The sequence below is a fragment of the Lycorma delicatula genome, chromosome 8 (assembly GCF_047948215.1).
Source record: "Lycorma delicatula isolate Av1 chromosome 8, ASM4794821v1, whole genome shotgun sequence".
In the NCBI taxonomy this organism is placed as follows: domain Eukaryota; kingdom Metazoa; phylum Arthropoda; class Insecta; order Hemiptera; family Fulgoridae; genus Lycorma; species Lycorma delicatula.
This window is the reverse complement of record NC_134462.1, coordinates 123,427,358-123,440,212: the sequence shown is the minus strand read 5'-3', so window position 1 is coordinate 123,440,212 and position 12,855 is coordinate 123,427,358. Positions and strand designations below refer to the sequence as shown.

The window sequence follows — 12,855 nt, the reverse complement described above, 5'->3', positions numbered from 1 at the left end:
TATCAAAAAAATATTACTAATAATAAATTTTATTTCACAGGGATTTCTAAAATTTATTTCTGGTTTAAAATTTGGGGAATTTAATAGTAAAAGGAATCCTGATATCAATTCAATGTCAATTTTTAATGAAATTAAGTATCAATAAAATAGTTCATTATTAATAATTATACAGTTATAATATCCATCACACTGCGGTGGTGGAACACACGTGGTTAAGTAACAATGCCATTAGGTGATTAATTGATACAAAAATTTAAGTATAAAATTACAATTAGCATTTAATTCATTACTAGTGAGGAGGCAGAAAAACTTCCTCTCTACTCTGTAAAACATTTATTGATAATTAGTTTCATGATCAGTTAAGAGATTACCAGTTGTAATGCTCTACAATAAAATAAAATTTTAAACAATATTTTAATAAACTCAAATTTATCAAAAGAATAAACGTCACTTTTAGTATTATCTAGTAGAAAAAAAACATGTTATCACTCTGGTTAAAATTTAAAAGTAATAAGGCATAAAACAATTTTTTTTAATAATATTGTTATGTATAAATATTCTAGTATACAGCAAAATCTGAAGTATATATAAATAATATATATTAAAAAATAAAAGTAGATAAAATATGTTACTATGAAATGGTTACATACATATGCTAAATATTTTATTTTTAACATTTAATAATCAACTACGGTAGTTTGCACAAAACATAAGCCTTATTTATAAAGAATTATATTTTACAGTCCACTCTATGAGAAAAGTTTCAAACGTATTTTTTTCTATGATTCCATCTACAATTTAATTTTTTTTAACTATTATCTATAGGAATATATTGTAATCAATATATTACATCCTGATAGTGCAATTTCAATTTTCCATAACTTCATTAAGAACGCAAAAATCTTTTTTTTATTTTAATATTTGGTTTCAATGTGTCAACAATAAAAAATAATATTCATACTCTTGACTCATAATAGAGACGGTAATTTTTTTTGTAAACTAAATATTGTGATTTAACTACGGGATTAAAAAAAATAGTTAATGAAAGAATTTCCATTGGACTGATGGGAATTTTGACCATCTATTAAGAGATAAGAGTACAGAGTACTTTACATAAATATGCAACATATAATATAAACCGCATATAACACAAACAGCCACACTTATCTGTATGGCTGTTTCAACATGAAGCAGTATGAAGTACTATAAACTCTCAAGTAGGTCACAAAGATTCCCACCAGTTTAATGGAAATTTTCAGTCTTCATAACTTTTTTCCATCCAGTTGTTAAATAAAATTATGAAATTACATACATAATGTTAGTGTCAGACATATTTTAGAGAAAAAAAATATTTCCTACCTTTATAGAAAATTAAAAATAATTTTTTTTTTAATAGTTGCTACATTGAAACCATTAGAAAAACTGAGAGAAAATAAAATTGTTCTTATTAATAATTAAAAAATTAACTTATCTATTATTTACAACTAAGTGTATAATTTATTATTCATCAATGTACAATAATACAATCTTATGAATTGTTAAAATTGCAAAACAGACAAAAACAAGACTAAGTTTTGTGCATAATATTTACATGTTTTGTTCTAACATGTTAAAACCCATGAATAATAATGAAAAAGAACAAGGATGAATCTGGAGTAAAATGTAATTTTTTTTTAGTTGGTCAAAATAAAACTCTTCAATGATAACAATTTTATTTCTCATCCATTCTATAGTCAACATCTACATGATTTGTTTCCTTTACTAAAGCATCAAATTAAATTACTCTTAATTTTATATGCAATCACCACAAACTGATTTTATTACGCTGTTGTATTTTGGCAAATTTCTTTTTGGCAAGTAAAAAATTTTCATACGACAGCTCTAATAAATAACTTTCAATTATAGATTAACTTCACAAAATTTTTATAATATAAATACACCTTGGCAATAGATGTACAATTTATGAGAGTCCACTTTTTATAATAAAATAAACTAGTTTTAGTTCTATTTAACTTGCTTCATTCTTAAAGGATATTAATAAAAAGAAACATAAATACAATTAAAATAGTAAATTAAAATTGTATAAATGATGCAGACACAAACTAGTTAAATATGCAATATTAATAATTGTTTAATAGGTTACGTCTGCCTATATATAAAAAAAAATAAAAAATAAAAAACATTTGTTATTGCAAATGTTATTGTTGATATTTTAAATAATGCATGTGCTAACCTCCAGGAATAGAAATTGACAACTTTTATGTCTTAGAACATCAATTTATAATTCATTAGATTATCAAGTATAGACTATATCCTTTAACTGAAGCTTAGAATTCTTTTATTTATGGAATATTTTATTTAAAAATAATTTTCATATATGGTAAAAGACACACCAAATTTTCATCAATATAAGGTTCTGCTGAATTTATTTATTTATTTGTTTTATAATAACATAAATACCAAACTATGATTAAGAATGAAAAATGCCAAAAAAGAGAGCAAAAACATGCCAAATTCATTTTTAGAGATTGTTTCCTACACAATGAGATTTAAATATGTGTATATATGTTTTTCTATACTAATCTGTTCAAATATAAAGTAAAAATTCACTTATGAAAAATTACAATAGATAATACTAATTTACTCAACACTGAGAAACATTATAATAAAGTTTGAGAAAAATAAAATTGATCAGTGAAGTTTTACTATCAAAATTATGAAAAGATAAGTTTAAAAATATTATTATATTACATAATAAAACTCAACATTGGTCTTACACCAGAAGACATAAAAAAAAAGAAAAACAATTAAAGGACAACAACACTTGCTTCATACTCACAAGGAAGAAACTCACAACATGAACATTTTCAACACCAGAAAGGGCATAGAGATCGAAACGTATGAAAAAATACCGGGAGAACTGCAAGGCTCGTACAGTCCCTTCAAAGGGACTTGGATAATGGACTGACTAAAGTGAACCTATGTTTCATTTCATAAAAGATGAAAAAACAAACCAACATTTAGATAATATCATCAATTACCAGTGTTATGCACAGAAACATAACTGTATATTATAGATTACAGAGACCCTAAAAGTAAAATATTATAGCGCTGCAGTAAGGTGAATTAAATATAAGTAAAAATAAAAACATAGAAGACATAATACATTTTGCAACTTTACCAATACATAAACAACTTTGCCAATACTTAACAATAATTTTTAAAGTTCAATTAGTTTTCAGGATTATTTAAAAAATGTTTTAATTAATACACAATTATTTTGCCTGACCCAATTAAAAAAGTAACATATTTTTTCTTTTTATATAATTAAGAAGTTACAGTGAAACAAGCATGGTTTTAAAACAAAAAAATACCACTTACCAAACAAATTAACCACTTCTTACCTAAAAAAGTTACCTTACCACTCTTAAATTATACCTTTTTCATAGAAACAGGAAGAGGATCCAGTGTTATATTTGATATGTTCTTTGTAATTGATTGTGCGATATTCAATGAAGATACTGGCGGAACCTTATTTTGCCGTTTCTGTAAAAACAATTACAAAAACGATTAAAAAGCTGATACAATCAAAATGATTAAATGATCAATCTTATGCTAATATTACAAATAATGCTTAACTAAATTACGATTTCCTAAGCTACATCCAGATTGCTACAATCAGGCAAAGTTAATCACACCCATCATCAAATTCATACTAACGCCAGATTTTTTTTGGCAATGCAAGAATGCCTAGAATACTGCTTTCTCAAAATGCTGTAAAACAAAAAATCAAATGTTTTATAATAAAAAAATATATATAAGAAATTATTTAGGATTTAGAAAAAACAATTTAATACTTATTTATTTACATTCGTATATAAAGAACTATAATTTTGAAATAAATTTTGTATATAAAGAACTATATTACTATTCTACTAATAATACTACAAATATCTAATCACAATACCACTATTAATATTAATCATTTTTTAATATTAAATTGGCATAGTATTTTACAGAAACATATAATCTACAAGAGATCTGTGAGCCAGTAAAATTTTCCTGAAATAAGAATGTGTATCTCTCTTGTATTTAGAAAAAAATTCCCCCTTAACAGCCAAATTTGAACAATTAAGTTTTTCTTTCTTTTTATCACACTTTATATTAGTGTAGGAGAATTAGAAAATCTGGCTTAATATTAAGCTTCTTGGCAAAGCTCAACTTTATGTGCGATCCTTTGATATGAAAAAGACCCTAAACACATACATCTTAAACCACCTTTGCAAAAGCCCCACTAAGAGAGCAGCTGGCCCACTAGCAATATAACAATATCAAAGTGTTTTATCATACAGAACCTACATAATGTGTGCTGCTTGATTATTAAAGCAATTCCATGGAATCAAAATAAATGAAAGGAAGAAGCAGATGACAATGTTTAGGGATTTGCTAAGGAAACCGATGTAATTCTTATCCCAATTTTACTTAAATCAGCTAGCATTACATTTATTCATTTTAAATATTAAATTACAAAAATCTGTTCTAAAAAACTAGAGATTTAATCTGTTAAACTCCTAAAATACCTTAAAATGCATTCTGTAAAGAATTTTATTCTGAGTAAATTAATATAAAAAAAAGCCAATAATAAAAAATCAGATTCTCATATTTTTATAGAAAACTAAAAAAAAATAATAATAAATTTGTAGAAAAGTAGAGCAATTATGACCATTCACTTTAAAGTTATTATAAAATATAAAACTCCAAAAAATAAATACTAACAATTCTTAATACTTACTGAAAAGTATCTTGTAAATTTATTCATAATGGTTGTTAATCGTCAGTAGTTGACAGTAGTTTCTATGCAATTGAAATCAAAGTAACAGCTGATTAACAACAACTCAAAATCCATTTTTTAGGTGTCTATAATTAAAAGATACAATTTCAGTTTCAAATGAAAAATATGGAGGTACTGTTTGTCTTCCTTGGTTTCCAAAACGGAAACCCCCAAATTGAAGGATGTATATATACAATTATTTCTAACCAAAAGAAAAATTCTTCTTAATTTTGAAGAGATATTTCTTAATTCTGAAATATCTGTTTTACAGGATTTATGAAACATTGTCCCCAAATATTAGGTGCTTTAGTAATTCCCTGACCTAACAATCTACTATTGAAGAAGAAAACATTATTCAATCACAATGCACTCCTCACGTTAGCAATAGAGGAATTTCACTATGAACAGGTACACCTTATAGAAAAGTATGAAGAAAACACTAAATGAAAATATTCATTATAAAAGCAAAAAATTAGATTGTAATTTAAAAACTAAGTGAAAAAAATACCATATAAGTAGCTAGCTTCGACTCCTGTGGAACACCATTTACTTGTGATGAGTATGAAAGGAACATTGGATCCATGACTCCTACCTAAAAAAAAATTACAGTTATATTATAATTTGTAAATGAAATTTATCATTTTTCTACACTTAGCTTCACTAGCACTCTGGATTATGCAGCCACATAACAAAAATCTCCTCACAAGTAAAAGTAATATTCTAACAGGAAACTATGGCTCAAATTAGACATTAAAAACCCAACACACTAAAACGAGTAAGATCCAAAGCAGAAATTTTACAAACTATTAAAAATGTTATCATACATCTTATGACCTGTAAATTTTGTCCTCAAAATTTTTCTTTCAAGTATATATAGTGTGAGACGAGGTAATACAAAATAAATAACCATAATCAGAAATATGTATAAAAAATTTATAAGCAGTGAATAATGATATAAACGTAAAAAGCAACAAAAGGGGTTTAAAAGTGGACCCTATTAAAACACCAACCAATAATAGGTTTTTACAACCACCAGTTGTGAGTTCCTACATAATTTAGTACATTTTTTCAGAAAAAAAACTTGCTGTAAATTTGAAAAAGATTAATTTCTGTCTTAATATATTTTAATAAATCACCAATGATAAACTAGAATAAGGAAAGTCAAAATGTAAGGTTCCAAACACTGTATTCTAATAAAAAATTATTTTTATGATAAAATAATTTAAAAAAATAAAAACGGACTTCAAAATATAACAATACTAAAAACTTACAAATAATTATATTTTTATTTATAAACTATGAAAGTTTACAACAAAACTATTTTTGAAGTTGGTGCCAACCAATACAAGTTAAACATAAAGTTATGTAAAGTTAGTACCTCAACTGACTGCTGCCAGGCAGCTGAACAGGATTCCCATATTTAAAATACATTATTTTTAACCTTTTAGTACTATTTTTTTTTATTTAAATTATTTTTTCACAATTTTTAGTGGTATCTAATACCTTACAAAGGCTGTTCAAAAAGTAATGATAATAGTGACCAGGAGTAAAAATGTGTTATTAAAGGTGGTAGTACTGCATATGACAGTATGCAGTATACCATATCAAAGCTGTGGAGGTGTGCTGTAAGGAGCATGAGAAAGATGGTCCGGCGTTTGTCTTTAAAAAGTGGCAGGAACGGTGAGAAAAGTGTATTAGAACCAAGGGGTTACTTTAAAAAAGAGCATGAAAATTTGGAAGAATGAATTCTTTTCTGTAGAGCGTGTTTATCATTACTTTTTGAACAGCCTCCATATAGATATATACATACATTACTATATAATTAAAATATGGGTAGGCCGGCCTACTAAATCCGCTGCTCAAATGCGATGTTTAAAGGAAAGTTGCCAAGGAAGGAAGGATCATTTAAGCAAAAATAAAAACAGAAATGATATAAATATTTCTGCAGACTTTTCAACAATAAGAATGTAGACTCTCACAACTGAGAATATACAACATTCAATTCTTTTAGAACGAAAGTCTAGAGAGTCATGCTCATCATGTCAGTTTAATACACAAATGTTTGTCAAATGAAATGCAAGAGGACCGTTCTCACCGCCTTGGTTTAAAATTCGAGGAAAAAGAGTTACTGGAAGCTGTACTCATAAAATTTGATGACAAGACTGTTGGTCTTAGAATGAACAATGTTGATGGTTGTGTAGCCATTTCACCAGTTTGTACAACATTCCAAGTGACAAAGGGATACAGAGATGTTGGGCACAGAATGCTACCTCTAATATTAAGCTGGGCTGTAACTGTTCACAAAATGCAGGGTGCAACTCTTGACAGGGCAGTGATAGACATCAGCAAAACGTTTTTTGCCAAGGTGCAGATTTATGCTGCTCTTAGTAGAGTTAAAACTTTAGAGAGAATTGCCTTGTCTGATTTAGAACCAAATAAATTTTTAAATAGACCACATGATAAGAAAGCTCTAACAGAAATGATGAGGTTGCATAATCTGTCCAATTTATAGGTTTCATTATTGCGAGTAGATATTTGGACAATGTTTGCAAATACCCGGTTAAAAAATGTGTTTATAATAACTATAGAATACAATTTATTGCAAAATCATACTATTTATTTAATGTGGTAAAATTAGAATTTATTATTGCATAATATAACACAGATATTTATGTTATAATTTTACAATTAAAGATAATACACTTTTTCACCATTTTATATAAATATTAAATGTAGCTTAATATTTATGTGGAGTTTAAAGGAAATTAGCCCAAGAAAATGAGGAACAATTATTTTTAGAAGAAAAGAGAAAGAAAGTCAACACTTACTCAGAGACTAAACAACGATAATATAGACCGTAATTAATATCCAAGTCATGCAGGAAACAAGAGAGCAACACTGTACTGGTCCAAGCGATCAGCAGTTAAGAGTGTTGAGCCATTTGGTTTTTTTCCTAAGATTATCATCAGATTTGGTTAAAATTTAAATGGAAGGTGCAACTCTTGACAGGGCAGTGATAGATCTCGGCAAAAAAATTAAAAGTTATGCTCTTTTGATCAAAGAAGATTATCAAAATCAATTTATGTAATATCAGCAATATTGCATAAAATACATTAAAAAAGACAAACTGAGAGAACCTCCTCCTTTTTTGAAGTCTGTTAAAAATATACATTTATAAAAAATTCGACTTTTATACTAATTACTTAATATAGTCGCTCACTATCTTGAGGTCCTCGTCCTGGCAAGAAATTTATGAATCATTGGTCTGTCACTGAAAGGCAAGATAATATAACCATTTCCACGCTTCTTGCCTGAGATCATTCATTTTTTCAGAATAGCTTTCAATAAAAATGGTCAGGTATATTATAACAGCATTAATGTAAATAAGAGAAACAAATTTCTAAGAATTTTGACTTAGGTGTATGAAATAAAAAGTTTTTTAGTCTAGTCTACACATGAATACATAAGAACAAATTAATATCAAACTTTTTGCACATAGTATTATGAAAAGGACAAATCAAATAGAAATTTGAAAAACTACACAATAAAGTAAAATGCCACAAATTAGTTTGATAAAAAGCCACAAATTTTTATTTAATTTTTACATTTATATTTGTACACGAGCATACATTCAAAATAATCATTATCAAAATTCTTTCAATAAATCAATTTCCTTAATGTAAATTAAACAAAGTTAAGACAGTAAATTAACATAGTGCTGTAATCAAACTATAAATGTAATAAAACTAAATTAATAATTTATGATAAAAATTCTTTTAATAGAGATAAAAGCTTGAAAAAGGGATATATTAATTAAATTAAGAATAATTAATGTATAATTAAATATTTATAACTCTACATTTTGCAATGGTTGTCAAATCACTAATCTAAGATATAAATCTGATGAAATTACATAATACTTGTTTAAATTAAATTAATGTATTTACAATAATGATTTTTATGAATAACAAAATTTAACATCCTAAATATTAAAGCAGACTTTTAAAAAATTGTTAAAAAGTAAAACTTAGAAGTAAAACTTAGTTTTTCAATCATCTTTCTTTCTATTTTGATATTTTTAAGTCTAGAAGATACTTGATTTAAAAACAAATAACTACCAACAATCTACAAAACATTATTTTGGCAGCAATTTCAAAATTTAAGGGTGGACTGAAAAAACTTTAATTACTTACTTTTATTAGACTTTTTAATTTACTGGTTTTATTCACTTTAACTTTAAAAAACTGTTTGATTATAACTAAATCTAAAAAACACTGCTTATATGAAAAAAACATTTTTAACAAGAAATAAAAAAGTGGATAAACTATGTCTTGGTAAAGTTAAGAAAAGAAATTAAAAAAACAACATAAAGAGCCTACTACAGGACAAGAAATAAAGCTGTTTGGAATGGAAGAATTTGTAATATTTTAAGTTTATATACATACTTTAAAATAAAATATAATCAAATTTTTTTCCTCAAATAACTTTGAACATTTAGGGAAAATTAATATAAAAATTTTCAACTTATTTTCCTGAAATTTATAGGAAAATACTTTGAACATCTGGCTATATATCAACCTCTACTGAGCGGAGACTGTGTGTATAATGTATGGTTTCCTAGAACTACATTAATTTTCTTCTTATATTTACCAGTTTCTCTAATTTTCTTAGAATTATGACACATGTAAAAGATCTGTTGAACAACTAACATAGTCAGAACTACATTCTAAGAAATTAATGATCTTCAATAAACAGTAAGTCCCAGCGGTGAGGAGAGCAATAAAATACTAGTGAATCAGAATACTGATGTCAGTATATTTGGCTCATCTTTCTTTTTCTCTTTAGCCTCCGAAACCACTGTAAGGTATTACTTTAGAGGATGAATGAGAATGATATATATACGAATGTAAATGAAGAAAGTGTAGTCTTGTACAGTCTCAAGTCAACCGTTCCCAACATGTGTGGTTAACTGAAACCCAACCACCAAAGAACACTGGTATCAATGATCTAGTATTCAAATCCATATAAAAATAACTGCTTTTATTAGGATTTGAACCTTAGAACTCTAGACTTTGAAATCAGCTGATTTGTGATGATGAGTTATATTTGGCTCATCCTAACACCGTAGGAAAAACACCCACCACGTGTCAGTTGCAGTTTACTGAGTCACATTTGGCTCAGTAAAAAGGCATCAGAAATTTGCTTACATTCCTCATTATACCTAGTAACCGTGCTATAAATTACTATTTTCCTGAAAATCCAGAGCAATTTTCAGGAGGTACTAGTTTCTCATGTCGGGAAGCCTACAACTACTACAATTATGGGTCTTAATGTATATATATAATAATTGAACAACAATAATGCAATACTGAACAGTAACAATGACAAACAAATTTAAAAAAATTGGACAAATTTTTAAGATTTATTTTTGTCTAAACATTCTTCCACTCCAGAGAAACTTACTACAGAACTATCAGAGAAAATTCATCAACATATAATTTAATAATAATCAAAACAGATTCACTTGGAAAAAATGAGGCTTGAAAATACTTACATGTAATAAAAATACATAAATATAATTTGCATTAAGAACGTCCTCTTATTTTTTTGTTTGATAAAAAAATCAATTATGGTTATGGCAAGATCAATTTTTATTCATTCATACATAAAAAAAATTCTTGTGCGGTTCCGCACTGGAATTGACTAAATCTTTGTAATTTTATTTTATTTTCTTTTGCCCTGCTCAAAAACATAACCCATCATCATGATACTCAAAGTAGGTGGTAATGCTACCTAAATGCACTGAATAATATTGCTAACAATAGATACCACAGATGAAGAGACATCAACATTTCAGTTGCATCATCACAAAACACGCTTTTAACTTGTTCCACTCTAGTACTGGCCTGATCTAGTAGTTTTGGAAATTATTGAGCCAAAAAAATTTATACTCATACACAGTTCTATATATATATATATATATATAAATAACCCATAATTTAAGTGAATGATATTTTCGTATCCCTCATATCTTAAAATGTGAAGAAAATTCATTTTCACCCCCCACTACACCAAGCAGCTGAAAGTAACACTGTTCTTTCTATGAAAAACAGTAAAAAAAAAACTTCTATCACCAACTAAAGTTGCGCAATCTATAGCAGCAACAGCTGATTAAATTACCTAGGGTTATAAGAATAATCTATCATAAACTATAAATAAACAAACAGATTAAAAATTTAATTTTTCAAGCACTTTTTTACACATATCAAAATATAAGAAAACTATAAAAGGATCACCACAATCTTAGCACTGCTAAAGAATTAAATTTTAAAATATTCTGGAAAAAATTGCATAACTGACAAGCTTTCACTACTTTTTTTTTAATGCATTTGCCGAGAAAATTTGGTAAACACTATGATCAACTAAAAAAGTTATGAAATCTCCTAAATTAAACAAAACATGTTTTAAACAAAAGTTACAGCATTATATATATTATGCTGTAACATAATTCTTTTTCCAAAAACTCTTTCTTCAAAAGTATTAAAGAAAAAAAAATAATTGTAATAATTTTTATCTAAAAATAGAGAAAAATTGACATACTGTAAGTAAACTAAAGTGAATTATATTCCATTAAACCACTAACAGTGAGCCTTTATATAGATATTAAAATTACGTTTATGTTTTTAAAATTACCAAAGGTTTGGTTTATTCTATAAAATTACCTTTTTTCATAAATATCATTTTAAATTCTTAATTAATCTATTATGAAAACATTTACCAAATAATTTTATTTACTGGGATATATATGTATATACATATATTTTTATCATACATGTCAAAATTAATATTGAAATAAATCAAAGAGAATTCTGACAAATCATAACATCTTTCATATACATCTCTATAATAATTACATTAAAACACACAATGATTAACAATTTTACATCATCAAAAAGCCAAAGTTATTTTCTTATAATGAAATTTAAAAATTAGGTCTTTTAAAAAAGCCCATGTTAATTTGGTAAGCTAATAATCAAATACATATTCAGTCTTGAATAAAATTACTCTATTCCAGCCACAATGAAAAAGTTAAAAAAAAATACATTAAAAAAAAATTAATGTTTATAACCACCAGTACTGGATAAAAGAAAACAAAATATAATACAAAAAATTATGAATTTACTTTCATTAAGTAAAAAGTTAATTCAAAAATGCATGTCAAAAGATAAGTGAAAATTGTTTTGATTTAAAGAGAGAACAATTTATTTAACTTAACAAATGAATTTAAAATTAAGTAACAGTTCTTAATAGAATAAATTCTGTTACCAATCGAAGAGAGAAAAAAATAGTTAATTGATTCAGGTCACTCTAGGACACTTACCAATCTGAAAATGAAATTGTTCAGAAATGCACTTTTAATTTACGTATGAATTTAACAAAGCTATGTACGACAAATTATTGTAAAATATACATATATTTATACAATATATTCCATTTACATTTTGGTCAGAATATTTAAATGATACGGTGCAATAACAATTTCCCTTCCAGATATCAGTCACGATGAGCTCACCTAGTACTGACATGGACAACATAATTTTCACTTGAAGAAAAACTAACGGCAATGACTGAGAAATTAAGAAAATAAATAAAATTTCTTTAACTAAAGATACAAAACATACGTTTTATAATAAATTTTTAAAGGCACTAAAGAATAATAACAATGAAAAACTAGGTAATGAAATACATTAGTAATAATTTTATCTATAAAAATTTTGGATGCATATTTTTTTTATGATATAAACCTTAGATACTTTAGATATACCAGATAAGTACAAAATATAAATTCAACAAAAATATTTTTTTAAAAATATTTAAAGGAAAAAAAGACTGATGAACAAGTCTACTACTGTATAATAATATTTTGCCAATTTCACAATTGATTATTTTCTATTTTAATTAACAATAATAATTGTATTGATAAAAAGATTAAATGAAGAAAAACTTTAAAAAATTACGTTTAT

General features: G+C 26.2%; 1 protein-coding gene across 7 annotated transcripts in view; it reads right to left on the bottom strand.

Moving 5' to 3' along the window:
- The window catches only part of PAN3 (Poly(A) specific ribonuclease subunit PAN3), a 67,037-nt gene that overhangs the window by 39,581 nt on the left and 14,601 nt on the right, over positions 1–12,855 (bottom strand). For all 7 annotated transcript variants that reach the window (XM_075374236.1, XM_075374233.1, XM_075374234.1 and 4 more), the window contains 2 exons: positions 5,340–5,423; positions 3,439–3,546 (listed from right to left, as the gene is read on the bottom strand). In XM_075374236.1, coding sequence (XP_075230351.1) covers positions 3,439–3,546; positions 5,340–5,423 — 192 coding nt within the window. The remainder of the gene's footprint in view (positions 1–3,438; positions 3,547–5,339; positions 5,424–12,855) is intronic.